At 38.4% G+C, this 26,217-nt stretch overlaps 1 protein-coding gene and 1 long non-coding RNA gene across 2 annotated transcripts; both read right to left on the bottom strand.

The window, feature by feature from the left end:
• Positions 1-9,310: 9,310 nt before the first annotated feature.
• Positions 9,311-12,798, bottom strand: LOC146557357 (uncharacterized). Its single transcript, XR_014888881.1, has 3 exons — positions 12,147-12,798; positions 11,821-11,957; positions 9,311-11,734 (listed from the first exon to the last, which is right to left on the bottom strand). It is a non-coding gene; the product is annotated as an uncharacterized LOC146557357 (long non-coding RNA).
• A 2,740-nt stretch (positions 12,799-15,538) lies between these two features.
• On the bottom strand, positions 15,539-22,857 carry LOC146557356 (uncharacterized). Its single transcript, XM_085250558.1, has 2 exons — positions 15,757-22,857; positions 15,539-15,664 (listed from the first exon to the last, which is right to left on the bottom strand). The coding sequence occupies exons 1-2, from the start codon at positions 22,855-22,857 to the stop codon at positions 15,656-15,658; spliced, it is 7,110 nt and encodes a 2,369-aa protein (XP_085106684.1). The 3' UTR covers positions 15,539-15,655.
• Between the last annotated feature and the right edge of the window lie 3,360 nt (positions 22,858-26,217).

The following is a 26,217-nucleotide window of genomic DNA, read 5'->3' as shown; positions in this document are numbered from 1 at the left end:
TTAGCACAAATACTATAAAAAGCAGAAATACTATAATTTAGCAGAAATACTATATTAAGCACAAACCCTATAAAAAGCAGAAATACTGTACTATGATTTGGTAGAAAAAACTATAATTAATCAGAAATACTATATTTGGCAGAAATACGGTATTTGGCACAAATCTTATAAAATAGCAGAAATAGTATGATTTAGCACAATAGTAATAAGTTAAACAGAAAAATCGGAAAGGCAAAATGGACAGCTGAAAAAATGCTGAACATGCTGAGGTTCCCTCAAATATACTTGTTAAATGACAAAAATCTGCAAAAAAATTTATGACTGCCACACAATTACAAATATGTACACATGAGGAAACACACATGCACAGAGAGACACACACACAAGATCCAATTCAGTCAACCAGTCTAAATATATTGAATTTGAATCTTACAATGAGATCATCCCATTTAAAGGCTTTCTCTCTCTCTCTCTCTCTCTCTCTGTCACACAAACACACACACACACACACACACACAGGGAGAGAGAAGTAAGTTTCTAGGTCAGCCTGGGAGCTGGTGAATTTGAATCCACCAATCAGAGAGGCTGTGCACTTTTCCCCACCAAAACAGGTGCATCTGTTTACACACGCAGCAGCACAGAGAGACACAGGATTTTTGCAGTCTATTTCTCATAGTGACGACTCCCCTCAAACAAATGACCATAATTTCCTAACCGTAGGGGCTAGAACGGTCATTCTTACACCGTTTTCTTCAGAAGAGATGGGGGAATCTTCAAGTGTTGACAATTTAATATTAAAATATGAATTTTTAGAGATATATGACATGGATGACTTGTTGACGTAGAAGCCACGAATTCCCCAATATGCAAATTTGAATGCCTGAGACCACATATGTGATTGGCTGGCTGGGAAGCCGTGCAGGCCCTGATTTGTGGATTTGAATTCCTCAGCCCTCAGATATGATTGGCTGGCTTAGAAGCCACGAAGGCCCCAATATGCAAATTTGAATGCCTCAGGACACTTATTTGATTGGCTGGGAAACTGTGCAGGCCCTGATTTGAAAATTTGAATGTCTCAGTCCTCACAGAGGATTGGCTGCCTGGGGACCTGGCAGAAATATATAGAAATACTATTATTAAGCATAAATACTACATTTAGTAGAAATACTATGTTTTAGCACAAATACTATAAAAAGAAGAAAAACTATAATTTAGCAGAAATACTATATTAAGCACAAATCCTATAAAAAGCAGAAATACTATAATTTAGAACAAATAGTATAAAAAGCAGAAATACTATAATTTAGCAGAAATACTATGTTAGGCACAAATCCTATAAAAAGCAGAAATACTATAATTTAGCAGAAATACTATGTTAGGCACAAATCCTATAAAAAGCAGAAATACTATAATTTAGCAGAAATACTATATTAGGCATAAATCCTATGAAAAGGAGAAATACTATATTAAGCACAAATCGTATAAAAAGCAGAAATACTATATTAGGTACAAATCCTATAAAAAGCAGAAATACTATATTAGGCACAAATAGTATAAAAAGCAGAAATACTATAATTTAGCAGAAATCCTATGTTTGGCACAAATCCTATAAAAATAATAAATACTATAATTTAGCAGAAATACTATATTAGGCACAAATCTTATGAAAAGCAGAAATAGTATCATTTAGCAGAATAGTAATAACTTACAAAATTACAAATATGGAGGCATATTGGAACACAAATGCACAGAGGGACACACAAACACAGGCTCTAATCCAGTCAACCAGTCTAACTATATTCAATTTAAATCCTACAATGACATGCTGCCAAATAAGGGCAGGGTTCTCTCTCTCCCACTAAACACACACACACACACACACACACACACACACACACACACACACACACACACACACAGAGGGAGAGAGCTGCCGAATTTAAATCCACCAATCAGAGTGGCTGTTTACGTTTTCCCGCCAAAACAGGTGCATCTTTTTACACACGCAGGACAGAGAGGCACAGGATTATTGCAGCCTATTTCTCATAGTGAGGACTCCCCTCAAACAAATGACCATAATTTCCAAACCGTAGGGGCTAGAGCGGTCATTCTTACACCGTTTTGTTCAGAAGAGATGGGGGAATCTTCCAGTGTTAACAATTTATCATTAAAATATGAATTATTAAAGATATTTGACTTCTAATGCACCATAACTGAGCAGAGCGAAGCAAAAACTGCCTTGACTTGCCCTCAAACAACGCTTTCTAACTCTAAATCTATTTGGAGTATCGATATCATTCTTTCACCGTAAGAGACAGCAGGCTTTGGTGAACAGTCATAGAAATTTTCAGGTCTCTGTGGAAATCCAAAAAAAAGTTATGACGAGAGAAAAAAGTGGTTCATTTCCACAGTTTGAAATCTGAAGAAATCTGAGCGACGGACGAATTTCCTACCCTCAAACAAGTCCAACTCATTTCAGAACGGTAATAGGTGAGAAAGAAATTCTTGAATTGTGAGCGTCAGGGGTGTCTGAAGATATTCGGGGACAAGCCTCATGTCTTAAAGTCGCTTCGTTAAGGAGATATGACGATTCGAATATGCCTCTCATTACAGAAATCCAGCGATGATTTTGAACAAGCTCTCCATTGACTTTATATGGAGAGTTTTGAGACCTTGTGTTGGTCTGAGGAGATTTGCCAAAATTCTATAAATCCCACAACAATGATAGTGACATTTTCTGAAAGCCAGCAAAAATACCTACGTTTTGATGTATAATTTGTGGAAGTTGAGTGAAAATTGAGCAAGTAGCAAGAAGTTGTTCGGACATGAAGTGAAAATTGCAAAACCTTCAGTGACACACTGGAAGCCAAGAGCATAGCAACCATAACAACGCATGTATTTTGTGAAAAATCACAATTTTGCAACTCAAAACTTTAAGAGGCATAAAAGTAAAACGGTAAAAGATTTGAAAAAGCTGAATCATACATGAATAGCCCAATAATTTGTGAACATTTTAAAGTTTGAATGGTTTTTCTAGGCGAAAGTATGAGGAAGTAGTTAAGTTTCAAAAACAAGCAAAATTTAGCAGAATTTTGGAAGTTTTCCATTCATTTCAATGGGACAAATTAAAGGAAAAAAGCTTAATATTTTAAAAAGTATAATAGCAAAAAATAGCAAAAATCATAGCGCAAATTAGCAGAAATAGCAGAATAGTTTAAAATTTGAACGGTGAAAATAGCACAAAAATTGTGGAAGTAGTTAAAGGACGAAAAATGAGCAACTTGAAGAATAATAATAATAATAATAATAATAATAAAGAATAAAGAGAAACAGGAACTCAATAGTGTGGATGCTTAAAGCATCCACACAATAAAGAATAAAGAGAAACAGGAACTCAATAGTGTGGATGCTTAAAGCATCCACACAACTAGAAAAATTTGCATTTCCTGCGAAAATGCAGTGTGGATGCTTAAAGCTGAAGCTGTATGCAAAAAGTAGCTGAAAAAGCTGAAAAGTTGCAGAAATTGTAAAAACTTTGCAGAAGCAAAAGAAGTTTGCTAAAATGGAATAACTTAGCAGAACTGCAATATCTTAGAGGAAACATAATACTTGGCAGAAATACAATAGCATAGCAGAATTTAGCAGAAATATTGTAACTTACCAGAAACATGATAACTTCTCAAAAATACAAGAATTTAGGAGAAATAGTATAAGATAACAGAAAGAATATATTTAGCCAAAAATACTTAAACATTACAGAAACACTATGATTTAGAAAAATAGTACAACAGAGCAGAAATATTGTGATTTACCAGAGACACTGTGATGAACTATGAATATTGTAATTTTAAATTAAGACTATGTTTTAGCACAAATATTATAATTTGGCAGAAATACTATAATTTAGCAGAAATACTATATTAAGCACAAATCCTATAAAAAGCAGAAATGGTATGATTAAGCATAAATACTACATTTAGTAGAAATACTTTGTTTTAGCACAAATCCCATAAAAAGCAGAAATACTGTACTATGATTTAGTAGAAAGACTATAATTAATCAGAAATACTAAATTTAGCAGAAATACTATATTAAGCACAAATCCTATGAAAAGCAGAAATAGTATGATTAAGCATAAATACTACATTTAGCAGAAATACTATATTAAGCACAAATCTTATAAAAAGCAGAAATACTATATTAAGCACAAATCCTATAAAAGCAGAAATAGTATATTAAGCACAAATCTTATAAAATAGCAGAAATAGTATGATTTAGCACAATAGTAATAAGTTAAACAGAAAAATTGGAAAAGCAAAATGGACAGCTGAAAAAATGCTGAACATGCTGAGGTTCCCTCAAATATACTTGTTAAATGACAAAAATCAGCAAAAGAATTTATGACTGCCACACAATTACAAATATGTACACATGAGGAAACACACATGCACAGAGAGACACACACACAAGATCCAATTCAGTCAACCAGTCTAAATATATTGAATTTGAATCTTACAATGGGATCATCCCATTAAAAGGCTTTCTCTCTCTCTCTCTCTCTCTCTCTCTGTCACACACACACACACACACACACACACACACACACACACAGGGAGAGAGAAGTAAGTTTCTAGGTCAGCCTGGGAGCTGGTGAATTTGAATCCACCAATCAGAGAGGCTGTGCACTTTTCCCCACCAAAACAGGTGCATCTGTTTACACACGCAGCAGCACAGAGACACAGGATTTTTGCAGTCTATTTCTCATAGTGACGACTCCCCTCAAACAAATGACCGTAATTTCCTAACCGTAGGGGCTAGAACGGTCATTCTTACACCGTTTTGTTCAGAAGAGATGGGGGAATCTTCAAGTGTTGACAATTTAATATTAAAATATGAATTTTTAGAGATATATGACATGGATGACTTGTTGACTTAGAAGCCACGAATTCCCCAATATGCAAATTTGAATGCCTGAGACCACATATGTGATTGGCTGGCTGGGAAGCCGTGCAGGCCCTGATTTGTGGATTTGAATTCCTCAGCCCTCAGATATGATTGGCTGGCTTAGAAGCCATGAAGGCCCCAATATGCAAATTTGAATGCCTCAGGACACTTATTTGATTGGCTGGGAAACTGTGCAGGCCCTGATTTGAAAATTTGAATGTCTCAGTCCTCACAGAGGATTGGCTGCCTGGGGACCTGGCAGAAATATATAGAAATACTATTATTAAGCATAAATACTACATTTAGTAGAAATACTATGTTTTAGCACAAATACTATAAAAAGAAGAAATACTATAATTTAGCAGAAATACTATATTAAGCACAAATACTATAAAAAGCAGAAATACTATAATTTAGAACAAATAGTATAAAAAGCAGAAATACTATAATTTAGCAGAAATACTATGTTAGGCACAAATCCTATAAAAAGCAGAAATACTATAATTTAGCAGAAATACTATGTTAGGCACAAATCCTATAAAAAGCAGAAATACTATAATTTAGCAGAAATACTATATTAGGCATAAATCCTATGAAAAGCAGAAATAGTATGATTTAGCAGAAATACTGTATTTAGCACAAGTACCGAAAAGTACCAGAAATACTATGATTTAGCAGAATAGTAATAACTTATTGAAACACAAATGCACAGAGGGACACACAAACACAGGCTCTAATCCAGTCAACCAGTCTAACTATGTTCAATTTAAATCCTACAATGACATGCTGTCAAATAAGGGCAGGGTCCTCTCTCTCCCACTAAACACACACACACACACACACACACACACAGGGAGAGAGGACTAAGTTTCTAGGTCAGCCTGGGAGCTGCTGAATTTGAATCCACCAATCAGAGAGGCTGTTTACGTTTTCCCGCCAAAACAGGTGCATCTTTTTACACACGCAGCACAGAGACATAGACCTGCTTCTTTCAGTTTATTTCACATAGTGAGGATTCCCCTCAAACAAATGACCATAATTTCCTAACCATAGGGGCTAGAGCGGTCATTCTTACACCGTTTTGTTCAGAGGAGATGGGGGAATCTTCAAGTGTTGACAATTTATCATTAAAATATGAATTTTTAGAGATATATGACATGGATGACTTGTTGACTTAGAAGCCACGAATTCCCCAATATGCAAATTTGAATACCTGGAGCCCACATACATGATTGGCTGGCTGGGAAGCTGTGCAGGCCCTGATTTGTGGATTTGAATTCCTCAGCCCTCAGATATGATTGGCTGGCTTAGAAGCCATGAAGGCCCCAATATGCAAATTTGAATGCCTCAGGACACATATATGATTGGCTGGGAAACCGTGCAGGCCCTGATTTGAAAATTTGAATGTCTAAGTCCTCACAGAGGATTGGCTGCCTGGGGACCTGGCAGAAATATATAGAAATACTATGATTAAGCATAAACACTACATTTAGTAGAAATACTATGTTTTAGCACAAATACTATAAAAAGCAGAAATACTATAATTTAGCAGAAATACTATATTAAGCACAAATCCTATAAAAAGCAGAAATACTATATTAAGCACAAATTCTATAAAAAGCAGAAATACTATATTAAGCACAAATCTTATGAAATAGCAGAAACAGTATGATTTAGCACAATAGTAATAAGTTAAGCAAAATGGACAGCTGAAAAAATGCTGAACATGCTGAGGGTCCCTCAAATATACTTGTTAAATGAAAAAATCAGCAAAAAAATGCACAGGGAGAGAGAAGTAAGTTTCTAGGTCAGCCTGGGAGCTGCTGAATTTGAATCCACCAATCAGAGAGCCTGTGTACTTTTTCCCGCCAAAACATGTGCCTCTTTTTACACACGCAGCACAGAGAGGCACAGGATTATTGCAGCCTATTTCTCATAGTGAGGACTCCCCTCAAACAAATGACCATAATTTCCAAACCGTAGGGGCTAGAGCGGTCATTCTTACACCGTTTTGTTCAGAAGAGATGGGGGAATCTTCAAGTGTTGACAATTTATCATTAAAATATGAATTTTTAGAGATATATTACATGGATGACTTGTTGACTTAGAAGCCACGAATTCCCCAATATGCAAATTTGAATACCTGGAGCCCACATACATGATTGGCTGGCTGGGAAGCTGTGCAGGCCCTGATTTGTGGATTTGAATTCCTCAGCCCTCAGATATGATTGGCTGGCTTAGAAGCCATGAAGGCCCCAATATGCAAATTTGAATGCCTCAGGACACATATATGATTGGCTGGGAAACCGTGCAGGCCCTGATTTGAAAATTTGAATGTCTAAGTCCTCACAGAGGATTGGCTGCCTGGGGACCTGGCAGAAATATATAGAAATACTATGATTAAGCATAAACACTACATTTAGTAGAAATACTATGTTTTAGCACAAATACTATAAAAAGCAGAAATACTATAATTTAGCAGAAATACTATATTAAGCACAAATCCTATAAAAAGCAGAAATACTATATTAAGCACAAATTCTATAAAAAGCAGAAATACTATATTAAGCACAAATCTTATGAAATAGCAGAAACAGTATGATTTAGCACAATAGTAATAAGTTAAGCAAAATGGACAGCTGAAAAAATGCTGAACATGCTGAGGGTCCCTCAAATATACTTGTTAAATGAAAAAATCAGCAAAAAAATGCACAGGGAGAGAGAAGTAAGTTTCTAGGTCAGCCTGGGAGCTGCTGAATTTGAATCCACCAATCAGAGAGCCTGTGTACTTTTTCCCGCCAAAACATGTGCCTCTTTTTACACACGCAGCACAGAGAGGCACAGGATTATTGCAGCCTATTTCTCATAGTGAGGACTCCCCTCAAACAAATGACCATAATTTCCAAACCGTAGGGGCTAGAGCGGTCATTCTTACACCGTTTTGTTCAGAAGAGATGGGGGAATCTTCCAGTGTTTACAATTTATCATTAAAATATGAATTATTAAAGATATTAGACTTCTAATGCAGCATAACTGAGCAGAGCGAAGCAAAAACTGCCTTGACTTGCCCTCAAACAACGCTTTGTAACTCGAAATCTATTTGGAGTATCGATATCATTCTTTCACCGTAAGAGACAGCAGGCTTTGGTGAACAGTCATAGAAATTTTCAGGTCTCTGTGGAAATCCAACAAAAAGTTATGACGAGAGAAAAAAGTGGTTCATTTCCACAGTTTGAAATCTGAAGAAATCTGAGCGACGGACGAATTTCCTACCCTCAAACAAGTCCAACTCATTTCAGAACGGTAATAGGTGAAAAAGAAATTCTTGAATTGTGAGCGTCAGGAGTGTCTGAAGATATACCGGGACAAGCCTCATGTCTTAAAGTCGCTTCGTTAAGGAGATATGACGATTCGAATATGCCTCTCATTACAGAAATGCAGCGGTGATTTTGAACAAGCTCTCCATTGACTTTATATGGAGAGTTTTGAGACCTTGTGTTGGTCTGAGGAGATTTGCCAAAATTCTATAAATCCCACAACAATGATAGTGACATGTTCTGAAAGCCAGCAAAAATACCTACGTTTTGATGTATAATTTGTGGAAGTTGAGTGAAAATTGAGCAAGTAGCAAGAAGTTGTTCGGACATGAAGAGAAGACTGCAAAAGCTTCGGTGTCACACTGGAAGCCAAGAGCATAGCAACCATAACAACGCATGTATTTTGTGAAAAATCACAATTTTGCAACTGAAAACTTTAAGAGGCATAAAAGTAAAACGGTAAAAGATTTGAAAAAGCTGAATCATACATGAATAGCCCAATAATTTGTGAACATTTTAAAGTTTGAATGGTTTTTCTAGGCGAAAGTATGAGGAAGTAGTTAAGTTTCAAAAACAAGCAAAATTTAGCAGAATTTTGGAAGTTTTCCATTCATTTCAATGGGACAAATTAAAGGAAAAAAGTGGAATATTTTAAAAAGTATAATAGCAAAAAATAGCAAAAATCATAGCGCAAATTAGCAGAAATAGCAGAATAGTATAAAATTTGAACGGTGAAAATAGCACAAAAATTGTGGAAGTAGTTAAAGGACGAAAAACGAGCAACTTGAAGAATAATAATAACTAGAAAAATTTGCATTTCCTGCGAAAATGCAGTGTGGATGCTTAAAGCTGAAGCTGTATGCAAAAAGTAGCTGAAAAAGCTGAAAAGTTGCAGAAATTGTAAAAACTTTGCAGAAGCAAAGGAACTTTGCTAAAATGGAATAACTTAGCAGAACTGCAATCACTTAGAGGAAACTGTAAAGCTGAAGCTGTCTGCTGAAAATAGTTGAAAATAGCTGAAGAAGCTGAAGAAATCAAAGTCAGTGTTTAAAAAGTTGTTGAAATTTTAATAACTTTGCAGAAGAACATCAAGTTAGCAAAAATGTAATAACTTAGCAGAAATGCAATAACTTAGAAGAAACATAACAATTCAGCAGAAATGTTGTAGTTTACCAGAAGCTACAACTTAGCAGAAATGTAATAATTGATTAAAAAATTAATAACTTGGCAGAAATATTACAACTTACCAGAACTGCTATAATTTTGCAGAAATGTAATTATTAGGAAAAAAATTTATACAGATAACAGCTGAAAACGATGAAGTAACCTCAAAGTTACTTGTTTAACTGTGAAAAATGACCAGAAACATTAGAAAAGAAAGAAAACCAATTCAATTCAATTTATATAGCAAGAAATCACAACAAAAGTCACCTTAAGGCGCTTCATAGATACAGAGAAAAACCCAACAATCATATGACATATGACCCCTATGAGCAAGCACTTTGGCGACAGTGGGAAGGAAAAACTCCCTTTTAACAGGAAGAAACCTCCAGCAGAACCAGGCTCAGGGAGGGGCGGCCATCTGCTGCGACCGGTTGGGGTGAGAGAAGGAAGACAGGAATACCAGCCAGCAGATAAACTGATGTGAAACAAAACCAAGGTAAAATTGCAGAATTTACACAGTTGGTGAAATGTAAAAATGGCAACATAAAAACCCCAAACAAACAAACAAAAAAAAACCAAACAACATTTAGTTAATAAATGCACAAGATGATTCGATGATAAATATGGTACCAATCTACAAAATACTGTCGAAATGAAGTCCACATTGTGATATATTTCAGGTGTGGAGAGTCACACAGCTAAACAATCGATGTGCATATTTAAAGAATCAAATAAAGAACATTGTTGTGGAATAAATTACAGTGAATAATAATCACTGCCCTGCGTTAGAGAGTGACTTATGATGAGGTATTAATTGGCTTAACTTTACCTCTAACAGCTTTTCAGATAGTGCTGTGACCAGGGTGAAATCCATCATAAAGTAACTGTAAACAGTAGAACCATTAGCATGAATGTTATGGTTCTACCCTGATCAAAACTCAAGTCTGCTGTTTGACCTGATATAAAATGATAAAGAGGAACACATATAAATGACCTTTATGAACTTTTCAAAATGACTTTATATGTCTGACCCATTATCTATATATATTAGAGCAGATGTGGAAAACCACTGTTAGACCTACTCTATACTAACACAAACACAGTCAAAAATTCATTGCTAGTGTGACATGTGGTCCTTTTTGCCTTTGACCAATGATATGCTGGTTACTTGGACCAGTTTAGTATTTGCTGTCACAGAGGAATGTTAACCATAAATCCAAAAGACAAAACTGAAAAAATATGTTAATTGCAAACATGTTTTTGCTTAGTAAGAGGATTGAAATTACATGGAAACTGTCACCTTAAAGCCTCATTGTAAATATCATCACAAACAGATGTTTTCCACACGGTTAACAAAGCTCCACCACATCCAATCACTGCATATAAATCTAAAAGAAAACAACAACAAATAAAATGTAATTAACACAAGTGAAGTCTAAGGAGCTTGGAAAGAAAAGCGTCTGGACTTCTTTGAGTTCCTTGAAGACGTTTCACCTCTCATCCGAGAAGCTTCTTCAGTTCTAAGGGTCAATGGTGGAGAGTCCCAGATTTAAACCCAGTGGGAGTTTCCCCCCAAAGAGGGACAAAGAACCCCCTGATGATCCTCTACCTAATCACATGAGCCAAGGTGTGAAAGTGGGTGTGGGTCCCAATCAGCCAGGGTTTCGGGTGAGCTCATTGTGAAACCTGGCCCCACCCTATCATGTGATTTCCCGAGGTCAGGAAATCACCCACGCCCACTCCCAGGATGTGAGTGGACGTTACGGTGTCTGGGGAGGGAACTCAAAACTGGATTATAGATGGCAGACAGTTGGTGTCATAAACCACCGCCTCTGTTTAAAGATGGTCGCTCACAGTGGACGTAAATGGCTTCTTTCACTCCTCCATCTGTCCAAAATGTGAACATTGGCAAAGACTGACCTTTGTCCTTTAGATGCAGATGAACTGCTGAGTCTTGTCCCGTGGAGGTGGCTCTTCTATGTTGTGCCATGTGCTTGTGAAGTGGCTGTTTGGTCTCTCCGATGTAGAAGTCTGGGCATTCCTCGCTGCACTGTACAGCGTACACCACATTGTTAAGTTTGTGTTTAGGAGTTTTGTCTTTCGGGTGAACCAGTTTCTGTCTGAGTGTGTTACTGGGTCTGAAGTACACTGGGATGTCGTATTTGGAGAAAACTCTCCTGAGTTTTTCTGATACACCGGCTACATAGGGGATGACAATGTTGTTGTGTCTGTCTTTCTTATCCTCCCTCGCTGGTGTCTGATGTTCTTTTCTGTGAAGCTGGAATGCAGGCACACTGGACGAGCTTATTCTAAAAAATACAGAAAAAGGAACATTTTATTTGTGTTAAGGCCTAAAAACTACAAATAAGTTATACAATGAACAATATTGAAATACCTTATAGGTGCTGCAGGCCATATAACCAGAATCCAGAGCAATCTCACACTCACATGATGGTGAGGAAAGACATGAGCTCTGCAGTGAGGTTTGAATGTCTCAGTTGGAACACTGAAGAACTCAGAAGACAGCAATACCTGCACAGAGAGACAGAGTAGAAAAAGCATAGATTTGTAATCCATAATGTGAATTAAAACTCAAAAAGTGTCAACAAGTATAATCATTTGAGTGTGGAATTATTTATGCAATAAACAGGATTTTAATTAATTAATTGAATTAAAAAACACTGACATTTGTTTTTTTAAATCAAAGATAAAGAATCATACCGCTCTCTGCTCTGAGGATCACTGAGCATCTCTGACAGGAAATACAGTTTCCTCAGTATGAGTCATCATTGATGGTCTCAGAGGTGTGTAGTGTGGCAGCATGATGATGGTCTCCAGATCAGGCAGGAGGTCAGGTGATGGGTGTGTCATCTTCTCCATTGAAGACACACTGGTATGGCAGTTCATAACACAGCAGTCTCCTTGTGGCATGTAGTTATCTGTGCAGTCCAGCACTGATGGATCAAGTTTGGCTCAGCAGTTCATGAAGATGGTGTTAAGATGTTGTTGTTTCAGCTGAGGATGGTGAAGTTTGAAGGTTTTGCCACAAAGGAGACTGTGCCGTGTCTGAAAAAATATATCTACAAAACAAGTGCTTTTAACACCACCCACCCAGCTCAGCCCCCAAGTGTCTATGTAATGCTGGTATGGGGTGTCGGTTACTAAGTCTAATTAGTACATAGGGGATGACAATGTTGTTGCATCTGTCTTTCTTATCCTCCCTCGCTGGTATCTGATGTTCTTTTCTGTGCATCTTTGCTGACTTTATAAACGCCCAATTAGGATATCCACACGTTTTGAGTGCTTCCTTTACATGTGTGTGTTCCTTCTTTTTCCCTTCAGGCTTAGAGGGAACATGTTCTGCCCGGGGGGGGGGGGGGGGGGGGGGGGGGGATGTGTCCTAATTACTCCAAGTTTGTGTTCCAGAGGGTGATGGAAGTCAAAGAGGAGGTACTGGTCCGTGTGTGTGGGCTTCCGGTAAACTTCGATGTTGAGTTTGCCGTTCTCTTCAATGTGCACAGCGCAGTCCAGGAAAGGCAGACAGTTGTCCTTTGTGTCTTCCCTGGTGAACTTGATGTTTTTATCCACGGCGTTAATGTGCGCAGTGAAGGATTCCACTTCTTGCCTTTTGATTTTGACCCAGGTGTCGTCTACATATCTCTACCAGTGGCTGGGTACTCTTCCTTTGAAAGAGCCAAGAGCCTTCCTTTCCACTTCCTCCATGTAAAGGTTGGCTACAACAGGTGACACAGGGGAACCCATGGCACAGCCATGTTTTTGTCTGTAGAAACCCTCGTTGTATTTGAAATATGTAGTGGTGAGGCAGAGGTCTAACAGTGTGCACATCTGATCGGGTGTGAAGTTGGTCCTGTCTTCCAAGGAGCTGTCTTCTTGCAGTCGTTTTCTGACAGTCTCCACTGCCTCTGTAGTGGGTATGCAAGTGAAGAGAGAGACTACATCAAAGGACATCATGAGAACCTTCACAGACATGACACAAGGGAAGACTTTTGATTTAATAACTAAGCTTAAAACAAGTGTTACCTTTGAATATTTGTGGGAAAAATCTGATGCTACCCCAAGAATACAAAGCCACACTGGAAATGATGACAGGCTTGCAGCCCTCTGTCTTCCTGGAGTGAGGTGCCCGATCAGTAGAAGTGAATTGACAGAAGTCAGTGTCTGTAAGAGTGGCCAAACACTGATACTCTGTCCACTTGCGTAGAGTCTAAGAAGCTGGAATGCAGGCACACTGGACGAGCTTGTTCTAAAAAATACAGAAAAAGGAACATTTTTTTTGTCTGTAGAAACCCTAAAAACTACAAATAAGTTATACAATGAACAATGTTGAAATACCTTATAGGTGCTGCGGGCCACATAACCAGAATCCAGAGCAATCTCACACTCACATGATGGTGAGGAAAGACATGAGCTCTGCAATGAGGTTTGAAGGCCTCAGTTGGGACACGGAAGAACTCAGAAGACAGCAATACCTGCACCGAGAGACAGAGTAGAAAAAGCATAGATTTGTAATCCATAATGTGAATTAAAACTCAAAAAGTGTCAACAAGTATAATCATTTGAGTGTGGAATTATTTATGCAATAAACAGGATTTTAATTAATTAATTGAATTAAAAACACTGACATTTTTTTTTATCAAAGATAAAGAATGATACCTCTCTCTGCTCTGAGGATCACTGAGCATCTCTGACAGGAAATACAGTTTCCTCAGTATGAGTCATCATTGATGGTCTCAGAGGTGTGTAGTGTGGTAGCATGATGATGGTCTCCAGATCAGGCAGGAGGTCAGGTGATGGGTGTGTCATCTTCTCCATTGAAGACACACTGGTATAGCAGTTCATAAAACAGCAGTCTCTGTGTGGCATGTAGTTATCTGTGCAGTCCAGCACTGATGGATCAGGTTTGGCTCAGCAGTTCATGAAGATGGTGTCTGAAAAAATATATCTAACAAAACACGTGCTTATAACACCACCCACCCAGCTCAGCCCCCAAGTGTCTATGTAATGCTGGTATGGGGTGTCGGTTACTAAGTCTAATTAGTGCATCAGAAAGCGGGGGCTACACCTAAAGCCCACACTTTTTGATGTCTTTGTTTATTAGCAGCTTTTTCCAGCTGCTCAGAGAATTCTGACTTGGCCTTTATCCACCCAAACCCAAACCCACCCGGATAAAGGCCAAGTCAAACTCACACACCATACCAGCATTACATAGACACTTGGGGGCTGATCTGGGTGGGTGGTGTTAAACTGTAGTCGGGAACTTTCAGAAAACTATCCATTTACTTCTAAATCAGTTTTTATACATATTCTGTAAGCTGTACTAATGTTTTTCTCTACATAATGTATCATTATAGACATCTCTGGTAGCCTAAAGATAGTTTATAACTTTTGACATTTTTTACCTGTAAAACATGATAAGCAAAAACTCATTCATCACAAAAACTTTTGATTCTACAAAAGCTACTATAATCAAGAAAATATAATTGTCTGTATTTATTCATGTGACCCATATTAAATACCTGCATTTATGTGGGATTTATTTATTTACTATTTCATATTTTCAAGCCCTTGGAGGGGAAGATCTCGTTTGTTGAGCTACATACGTCACAGTAAAAAGATTTAGTCATTTAAAACATGAGAATAAAAGAAATGATGTTGGTTTAATAAATGTTGCAGCACATTTTAGATCAGAGGTGCATGATAGCAGATGTTCTCTGCTCTGCATGAAGTTCAGCAATGATTTGGTGAAATGATTAATAACATTGCAATAAGAAAGGGTCTTCTTACAGACAGAGTAGGGAAGACAATTTTTTCAATGAAAAATATTTTTCATGCTCTACAATCAGTAAACTCTGTAACAAACATGATCTGTAATTGTTTCAAAACTCACCAGACGACTTCATGATTGGCTCGAGGACAGGACACAAAACACAGGGTTGTGGTAACTGTAATATGATCTCAGAACACCTGAATATAGACATTTCTGTGGCTGAGAAATAAAAATGAGGTCAAGCAGGGTGTTCTTGTCTGTAGTGCCAGAAGTGATCAGCTGTGAATACCCTCTCGACTGAAACTGCTCCAGAATCTGTTTTCTTCCACTCTGCAACTGGTTCTCATTAAAATCTCCACACACAATGATTGGGTGACAGTCCATTATTTCAAGTGAATCTAAAAGACTTACCAGGTTTTGCATGAATGGTGTCAAACTGTAGTCAGGGGGTCTGTACACAACAGCAATGAGTGCAGGGAATGGAGCCTGAACCTTCAACACTAAAAACTCAAGATCAGTGACATTATGTAGATACTGTTTTACCTGAACCTGAAAATGATTCCTCAAATACACAACAACTCCCCCACCACTTCTGCTGGCCATGTGAGGAAAGTTTGTGTAGGACACATGTCTGTTGCGTTTGAACATGGTGTAGCCATCCAAATGAAGACTGTCTGCAACAAAGGAGCCTTGAAGGTGAGACTCAGTGAGACACAAAACATCTGCTAAACACATTTCATGATGACTCTTGATGTCACTGATGTGAGATGGCAAACCCTCTGTATTGTGATGGATCAGTGTAAGAGTCTCAAGTCTGCTGGCTGTTTCTCTGACCTGAAGAAGAGGCATCATTTCCTCAACACTGGCTTGTCTCATGGTTTGGAGTGCTGCAGTTACCTCGGGATTGGCGTAAATCTTTTTCTCATCCAAGTCCTGCAAATAGAGTCCACTGAGAGACGTCACCCTGCTGAGAGCAACATAAGCCATACCTGGTTCAAAAATGTTCTTCATTGAAACTACAGCTGTCTGTGTTGTAAGACCCTGAGTTTTGTGAATTGTGCAAGCGAATGCTAGCTTTACAGGAAACTGTCTGCGTACTGCTCCTTTAAACTTCAGACTCTCCTCTGCTCTCTCAATGTAAACCAGATCATCAGAAGCTGCATTAGCACTGCGGTTGTGTCTCATAGGCTGCCGGTTGTCCATCCTGAGCCCCAGTTTAATTATGTGTCCATCATTTTCAGATCTCACCACCTTTATCAGTATACCAAAAGCACCGTTGACTAAACCGTTTAGTGTGTCCAAGTTTCTGGTCAGCATGACTCGAGCTCCTTCAGCAACATTCAGAGTGTCAGGTAAATCATTTCTCCCACCTGTAAATGGTTTGTCTCTTCGTTCCATTCTGCCTGTACATTTATCCTTCTGGAAATCGTCTGCATTGATGATTATGATGTTTGAATGAAGCTTCTTCAGGGTATCTGTGTTGTGGGATTCCACATTCTTGTTGGTGGCATAAATGTGTAAGACCTCAGTTGGACATTCTTCTGGTGCAGTCACAGCCTGTGACAACAAATCTCTGTCGCACTGAGAAAGCTCATCTGTCTTTTCTTTGACTCTAATCCTGTTCAGCATCTCTGCAAAGGCCACATCATCTTTCTGACGCATGATCTCGGTTAGAGTGATCATCTGAAAATGTTCCTGCCATAGGTCAATCTGTTCTGGATCGTAAACACAGAGAGGTTTAGACTGTCGCACTGGTGGCAGCTGGTAAAAATCTCCAACAGCTAAAACTGACATTCCACCAAAAGGTCTCTGAGTGCCTTTGATTTGTTTCAGTCTTGCATCCACATAAGCAAAAAGGGGTTTTGAAACCATTGAAATCTCATCAATAACAATAATTTCAGCATTCATCAGCTCAGATCTGACTTCATCCAGTTGGTTACCAAGTCCTTGAATGGGTGGTTTCAGACTCCTGGGTAGTTTCAGTAGAGAATGTAATGTAGAGCCATTGATAGAAAAAGCTGCTGTACCGGTAAATGAAGTCAGTAAAACAGTTGGATTTGATATGTCAGCTTCTTCTGCATTAGCAGGCAGTCTGCTCAGGATCTTTGATGCTTCAGAATGAATACACTTAATCAGATGTGACTTTCCAGTTCCTGCACCACCATTGATATAGAAGAAAAATGGATCTGGGTTCAAACCACAAACTCGCTGAATACACCAGTCTCTTATGGCATAGAACACGCAGGCCTGCTTCTGGTTCAGATTCTGATACATTACACGTACCACGGCTGGATCTACTGCAGGTTGTTCTCTGACGGCTCTGATCTTTGTTACAGCATCAGACTGACGACTGTAGTCGGGGACATTCTCCTGTTCGTTCTCATCATCAGAATGTCTCTCAGGAAGATTCTCATCACATTGCAGCCTCACAACTTCAGATTCAGGAGCAAGATTACACCATTCATCAATCACAACATCCCTATTTTGTTCAAACTCTTCCAGTGCACTCTCAATATCCTCAGAGTTCTTCTCATACTTGTCTTTATTTCTTTTCACAACCCTTTTCACAGACTCACTGTGGTCTGAACATGGAAGTCGTACAAAACCTGAGTTGTAGAAGGACTGATAGGTTTGGAACCCTTGTGGTTTCAGTTCCTGCTCTGATCTGTGTGGAAGGTAAAGTCTCAACAGTCGACCATAATATTGCTCAGGATCTTTTTCCTGTGAACAGTGGTAATATCTGATTATAGCTGGTTTATCATTCTTTCGCCTTTGTACAAATCCAAGCTGGTTTAGAAGAGGAAGCACATCTTTTCCTTCATTTGGACCACTCACCAACCTGCACAAGGCAGCAAAATCAGCCAGTGACATTTCCTCATATTCTGGGGTCTCAGGTCTGCATTTGTATTTATCACTCAAACTTGTCATCCAAATATTACAACTGTCATGTGTTGTGGTTTCCAGGAAGCTCATGGGCCGACTCATTTTTACTGGGTTATCATCTGTTGGTACAAATACAACACTGCGGGAACATTTTTTCATTTTTAGGCCACAGACTCGAGTCACACACTCCTGTGCGCTGATTTCTCTCTTTTTTGAGTAAGCCTGCATCACAGCTCTCATTTCATCACACTCATTGACGGTGTTCTTATCAGAGTTGTCAATAACTGTCTTCAGGTATTCAGAGAGGCCAGATTCTTTCTTTGTTATATATTTACAGAGGTATTCTATACATGAATAGGCATTCAAAATGAATGAGACATCTAAATTAGAGTTCCAGGCTTCAAGCAGGTCTGGGTTGTAATTGTTGATCCAACACTCATTTGGGTCACGTTTCAGAATCAGAGCTGTTTTCTTGTTTATGTCTTGGAGGCATTGTTCATACTCATTCATTGTTAAGTTGCATCGTGACAGAATCTGCTCTATGGTGAGGGAAGCAGCTTCAGGTTCCTTCAGCAGGTTCAACAAAGGTCTGAGTTTGGCTTTTGCAGCTTCAGTGTCTGAATCCTCATCCTGTCTCACAATCATTGTTCTTGTGGCTGGTGGTTTGGGAAACCCAAATCTACAACCAGAGTTCACACTCTTAAAGCATGTCTTTGTGTGGTTCTTGCTGTGCTTTTGTAGCTCAGTGACTTTTTTGTGCAGTTCAGGTTGTTTGTCTGGATCAGGGAGTTGAGCTGAGATGTATCTGTCAACAAAGTCACAGACAGTTTGGTCGTCATCCACATCTGCTTCTACCTTTTCTCGAATCCACAGCAACATGTGTATATGTGGACTACCTCTGTGCTGGAACTCAACTCTGTAAAAGTAATCAATTATCTCACCAAGGGGCTGTGCAGGAGAAAAAAGCAAATCTCTGAACAAAGCCTCAACACGTTTATCAAACATTCGCATGGTGGTTACTGGATTTGATCTTAGAATTTCACACTTTTCTGACCAGTCCAGGGCTTCAAAATCAACCTCTTCACCTTGCTGTCTCTTTATTGCTTGAATCACTTCAGGCCATCTCATCTCAGCAGCAGAGAAAGTGACAAAGAACTGAGGTGTTCCTATTTGGCGAACCATGCTGAATAGATCTCTGGTAGTTTTCTGCCAGTAAGCTGGAGTTCCTCTGAGTGGCTGCATAAATCTGATTGCATCTTTATTTCTTACCAGCTTCTCTACTTCTGTCTTACTTTGTAACATTCCTGATGTGATTTTGCGTCCATCTTTGGTCATAGTTTTACCTTTCCTTAGCTGTATCGTCATACTGGAATTAGCCAAGTGTATTTCAGTGACAAACTGTGAGAAAAACAGGTAATTTGTGTCTTTAGCAAATCTTGCATCAATGTTGAAAAGCCTTGATTTGAAGTAAGCACTTGGTGTGAGTTTAAGACGTCTCTTTTCATCCAGTGTATTCTGACCAGTAGGAAACTGCACAGGAAATGCCATGGCTTCCAAATGAGGAGTTCTGAAGAAGCTAACAGGATTGTTTCTTTCTGCAGGAGCCACACAATATGTGTTATCAGTGAAACAGAGAATCTCTTCTGAAATGTCTACAGGCTGCAGACAACTTTCTAGAGCAAAACCTCCATTGTTCAAATCACTTTCTGGTTCATCTGGATTTTGTTCCTCTGGTTGTTCATCACAGGATTGCATATTAATATCTTGGTCACTTTGAGACTCACTTTCACACAAAAGGGCATCTTTTTCATAGTTGTCAATTTCCATTAAATCTGCTTCATTATAATCATCACTTGCCATGCTGGCTTCATCACTGCTGTCATCATCAGGTAACGTTGGATCACAAAGCAATGCATCATCTCTGATAATAATATCTGTGTACTGTGGATGAATTTGTTTCAGTTTACGCAGAGCTTGAATGAGTTTAGACCAGGTGACAGTCTGGAACAGCTGATGGCCTTTGTAGCACAGTCGTCTTTTCAGCTTTATCCTCATGATCTGTGATTGGCTTCTGATCCTCGGTAAACTGTCAACTGTTTGTTGGACCTCAGATGGTACACACACCACATTACCACGTATGAGTCTCTGTCTCCCCTTTGGAAGAGGAATAATCTTAGCAAATGGTATGCATTTGGCAATCAGATGTCTCTCCAGAATGTTGAGATCACAAAGTTCAGCTGGAATATCCTGCAGTTCTAAACCATTAACAGCAGCAAGCCTGGGCATGCATCCACTTTTGAGGGAACTGTGACATGTGTGACAGATATACTCTTTTTTTCTCTCAACAGGAAAGCTGCAGTGATCATGACATGCTTCATCACACACATGAACAAATTTACCAGTTAGGCACTGATGAGCTACAGTCTGGTGTTTTGAGTAATTTTCTCTTTTGCAGATTTTCACCTGATTAGGAAAAGAAGCTTTTAGACAAACAGTACAAACATAAGATGGTGCTGACTTAATGTTTGATCTGAAACGAGATATGGCCTCATTCATTAAAGTGTTCTCTGGATGACACTGTAAAGTCTCAGCTGGTCGATGCATCTGGCGATATTTCCGTTTTATATTCATTGCACATCTGATATTATGCATCTGTCTGAAAGAAAAACCGTTCCAATATTTTACTCTCATTCGTTCTCTCATATTGTCCTTGTGTTGTTGCTGAAATTGTTTTTCTTCTCCATACCGCTTTGTCATATAAGATCGTTTTTTCTGTTTAAAATCTTCGCTTTTTTTATATAGGTTATATACATATGACCTCATGTAAGCTTTATGTTTCTCTCTGAATCCAGCACAAGTTCTGTATATTCTTCTTATACGCTCTTTCTGCTTTTCTCTGAATATGGGAGACTCTCTATATGTTCTTGTTACACGTTTCTTCTGCTTTTCTCTGAATATGGGAGACTCTCTATATGTTCTTGTTACACGTTCCTTCTGCTTTTTTCTGAATAGGGGATTGTCTTTATATGTCCTTATGACACATTCTCTTTTTCTCTCTCTAATTTTAGCACTTTCCCTATACATCTTTCTTAAATGTTCTCTCTGTTTCTCCTTATAGGTAGCATTTAATTTATACAATTCATTTTTGTACATGCTCTTTTTCTGTCTGTGATCAGGATCATTACACTTCTTAGTTGAGTTTTTTTTCTTTGTCTTGAAGCTTTCATCAAACCTGTACATCTGCCTTTCTTTCTTCTTCTGATTTTCCTTTCTCTGTGGTACTTTTTCTTGGGCTAATAATCTTCTCCTTATTTTTCTCCTTTGCTGTTTATTATATTTCAGCAGTTTATCTGAGAGTTCCTCTGTTATATTAGTTAAACAGTAGGCAGTGTTTGAATCATTCTGAGGAACAGAATCTGATGTTACCTGCGTTTCTCTCACAGAGGATGCAGATGTTTCTTTTTCTAAATACTCAGAAGGAAGATGGTTGTTTTCAGTAGCAGCTGTCTCATTTGAATAATCCACTCTGGATGATGTCACTTCAGTCGTTAAAGTGTCTCTCACAGTCTTCTGTGTCTGGTCAGTAGATCTTTGGGAGTTTATTTCATGAACGGCTTCATTTAAAGCTGGTGCTGTAACAGTTGTAGCTGTTTGTCTGTATTCGGTGGTTTGATTAGCATCTCTTTGGTCAGCAGCGTTTTCACTGTGAAACTCGATGGGCTGTAGCTCATAAGTGCAGCTTGGTGCGATGCTGAACATTCTGTACAAACGTTTGATCCTGTCAATCATGTCATTAAGACGTGTGAATTTCAACATAACTGCAGTTCCACCACTTACACTTAGCGACAATGGCATACCAGTAGACTTACGTGGGTGAGGATCAAAATATGCATATTCACCTGAAGTCAGCCTGCTAACAGCGATGACTGTTCCTCCCATGACTAGCAAAGCATAGCGAACGTCTGAAGCCAAACACTGTAATCCCTGTTCAAGGCTCGTAAAGTGATCTGTACCATCAAATGTGCCGTAATGAGCAAACTGAGACATGTCGACTTGATACTCGTGTGTGCGGCTGGTAACAACTGAGGGAAGTTCATCGCAGGCTAGAAACACACTGTTCACAAACCTCAGTCTGGCATCTGAATAGACGGCATGGCCTTTGTCCAACACACGGTTTAGATCTGCTCTGGTAATAAATTCATCCTCGTGTAAGAATGACAGGAAAACCAAGCTGTTAGCCATGCATTGCTGATTCCGGTACTTTCCATACCTAGGAGCGGCCTGGCTTCGGGAAGCACAGACGCTACTCACTCGTGGACTTTCACTGTTTGTAACCTGTACATGAGACTGTCCTGGAGCTTGTCCATCATGCTGTGTTTGTACAGTTAGCTGGGGTTTAGTCTGGATTACCTGCATAACTTCAGGCTCTGGGACAGACACTGAGGGAACACTTCTTTTTACTACATCTGCATAAGACACTGTGGCTGTCTCTCCATCATGCTGTGTTTGTACAGTTAGCTGGGGTTTAGTCTGGATTACCTGCATAACTCCAGGCTCTGGGACAGACACTGAGGGAACACTTCTCTTTACCACATCTGCATAAGACACTGTGGCTGTCTGAACACTGCTCTGCACTTCTGTGCTGGGAAAAGCTGAAACACACACCTTTACCTGCTCACTGCTCTGAGAAACATTCACCTGTTCTTTCTGCTTTTGCCATCTAAGCTTCTGGGACTGCGACCTTTGACTTTTTCTTGGCATTTTGCTGAAGTACAATCTGGAACTTATATGTGGTTATACACAAATATAAACAAAACTGAACCTTGAAACACAGAAAAACTTATAACTCCTTAAGTTACTGTTAAATCTGAGAAATGTACTATTATACTATAAAATGTTTTTATGAATATATGAATAGATGTTAAAAAGCTGCTTTGTACTCCAAACTCAAAATAAAGGAAATTCAAAGTTCTCTGGAAACAATTTGGTGCGTTTTATTGTACCTCTTTTAGAAACGGGGTTTCTTCAGCTGGATGTTCTGCAGCAGTCAGGAAACAGGAAGTCTGGGTCCTCAGGCACTTCTCGATGACAATACTGACTGAATACTTACACTGAGTGACAAAATGGGTTAGTCCTTAAATAATAATACTATAAACTTGCAGTCAAATGTTATAGCCAATGAAACAGACTAACAGACTGGATCTGATTTATTATTTATCTGAATGTATGTATTACAAAATAACCAGATTATCTTATTACAAATAAACTTATAAAAAGGTGATATTTTATACAATTGATCAAAGTAAGCCAAACTAGCAGTCCAAACTAAAGTCTAATGCAAAATTAAAATGACAAATGTAGGGCTGTGTAAGTAGTTTCTACTATAAGTTCTACTGTACTGTAATTCTACTACTGTATATTCAACTTGTAATTTAAAGCAAAATGACTGAATGTGAGAGAGCTTAATGACAGGAAAGAAAGAGCAGTGAGAGCAGAGATCTCTCAGAATTCTGTAACAGATAGATCAAGTTCTGGTAACTTGGATTTCTGAAAATTGGATTCTGAAAGGATTCTCAAAACTTGGATTCTCAAATTAGATAGAGCAGTAGAGATAGAGGGATACAAGATGGAATGGCTTTCAAATTAGATAGAGCGGTAGAGATAGAGGGATACAAGATAGAATGGCTTTCAAATTAGATAGAGCAGTAGGGATAGAGGGATACAAGATAGAATGGCTTTCAAATTAGATAGAGCAGTAGGGATAGAGGGATACAAGATAGAATGGCTTTCAAATTAGATAGAGCAGTAGGGATAGAGGGATACAAGATAGAATGGCTTTCAAATTAGATAGAGTTGGGAGAGTGATAGGATAGACAGAATTGCTTATAATGATAGAGAGAGAGAGGATCTTCTGCAGCAGGTCACCTGTAAGACACAAAAGGCATGGAATTAGTCATATTTCCAACATGCTTGGATTTACCATATTCTTCAGACTATATGGCACACCTAAAATCCTGTCATTATCTCAAAAACATACAATGTGCCTAGCGTATCGATTCTGGTTATGCTTACTGACCTCAAACGGGATTTCTGTGGTACACAGCGCTCAAAATTCTGTCAAATATTTTAGTAAGACTTCGTAAGCTACAAAGCTGCGCTGCTTGATGTATTGTCAGAGCATTATGGCTACCATAGTCAGGACCCTCGCAGAGTAATTCGTACGGTGCTTCAACATAACATTATGGTGTGTGTACAAGGACCTGGCACGTGCTAAGAGACATGCTTAAGAAGCAGATTTCAAACTGATCAACCCATGAAGAGTTTGATGGATTTGTGGATGAGGAATGAACTGAAAAAGTGAGTGTATTGTTCTGTATTTTATGTGTTACAACTGAACAGTGTTGAGAGTTGTTTGTGAATGACTTGAATAAAGTTTGACTTATCTGACTGTTTGTTTGGCTTAATCTGCCTTAAAAACAGGCTTGTTTATTGACATTATGCCTTATAATCTCAAAAATACAATACATGTAGGGCTTTAAATACTAAAGACTTCTACAGTAAATTATTGGACTGAACAGAATGACAATGTTTAACAAATGATGGTGGAACTGTTATAAGGACATTTTTACATTCTATTAAAACAATAAACTAAGTCTATAAACTCAAACTAAGACGTGCTGCTACAGTAACTTACTGTAAATATTAAATGGTCCAACAAAACCAACACACTGAGGTTACAGCAGACAGTTTCAGGTCACTTTGTATGAATTTTGGCAAAATGAGAAATTTGGAGACAGCTAGTTTCTACACAGCAGTTTCTACATATTTCAGTCACATTTGGGGCATGTTTGATACACAGCAATAAGCACTACACTAAATCTATAATAAACTTATCATAGCTGATATAAAGGCCTAATTAGCAAAATTTAGTATGATGATCATTTCTTTGTAGATCATTTCATGATAAAAAGAACAGAAGTGAGTGCTGTATCTGAGCTGTTGCATGTAAGATCTTAGCTGGAGATTCCCACATTTCTTAAACAAACAAACAAACAAACATGACTTTCAGACACAGTTCATCTTTTGTAAATTAGGGCAGGATTATTTTCAAAAAACAGCCTTGATAAAAATATCAGGCCACTATAAAATGTCTTATGTTTATATCCCACCTATATTTTGCAAGTCATTATGACAAATTACAAAAAGCAGTTTTTAGGCAGTGATTTAAGGGAAGAAGCTTTTGAAATCCACAATGCCCTACCACCAGTGGTCTCAAACTCTGGTCCTTAAGGCCTGGTGTCCAGAAACTTTTCTATGTGTCCCTGTTGCAACACACCTGAATAACATTAGTAGGTCATTAGCAAAACTCTACAGAACGTGACTGCATGCTGAGGTGGTAATTCAGCCATTTGATTCATGTTATAGCAGCTCATGAGTGAATGAACATGATGCAATGAAAGTACTTTTAGAAGTACATTTTTCCAAACACTTAAATTACTTAAATTTGAACAGTCTTCGGGGATGCCACTTCAACACAGTCAAATTCTATACTCTCACTAATGACCTACAAATGTTATTCAGGTGTTTTGTAACAGGGACACGTGGAAAAGCTTCAGGACACCGGCCCTTGAAGAGTGGAGTTTGAGACCCCTGCCCTATGTGAATATTTAATTGTCCCTAAACTGCTAGTCGTGAGCTGCTCTAATGTGAAACAAACACATATAGTTCTGTAAAGGTTTACAAAGAGATTTCTAAGGATCTGGAGACCCCATAAAACAAAAACGCTCCCAGATATTGTAGCTGAACAGGCAAAAACAAGTTGCCTAATAATATCTCGATGATAACCAAGAGCTGTGCTGACTAACTGCACTAAACTGAATCATCTATAGTGAGAGAAAAACACCAGCATTAAAGTCAAACATGGTGCTGTTACTGTGATATCCCAGAGTTCCTTTACTACTTCAGGACCTACATCAACTCATCAGGTCCTGGGCTTAAGTTTAATCACACTTAGGATCTGAAGCACACAAGCAAGTCCAATTGAATGAATGAAACAAAACACTTGGTGTAAACGAATCAGTCTGGACTTTAATGAAATTAAGATACTTGGTATGACTTGAA

This window comes from Mchenga conophoros, linkage group LG16 (assembly GCF_057382185.1).
Source record: "Mchenga conophoros isolate Kocher_MC1m ecotype Shallow Benthic linkage group LG16, M_conophoros_male_GT1.1, whole genome shotgun sequence".
Lineage (NCBI taxonomy): Eukaryota > Metazoa > Chordata > Actinopteri > Cichliformes > Cichlidae > Mchenga > Mchenga conophoros.
This window is presented reverse-complemented; position numbering and strand designations above follow the sequence as displayed.

Excerpts from the sequence above, each read along its gene's own strand:
- LOC146557356 (XM_085250558.1), bottom strand. The coding sequence starts at position 22,857 with ATGCCAAGAAAAAGTCAAAGGTCGCAGTCCCAGAAGCTTAGATGGCAA.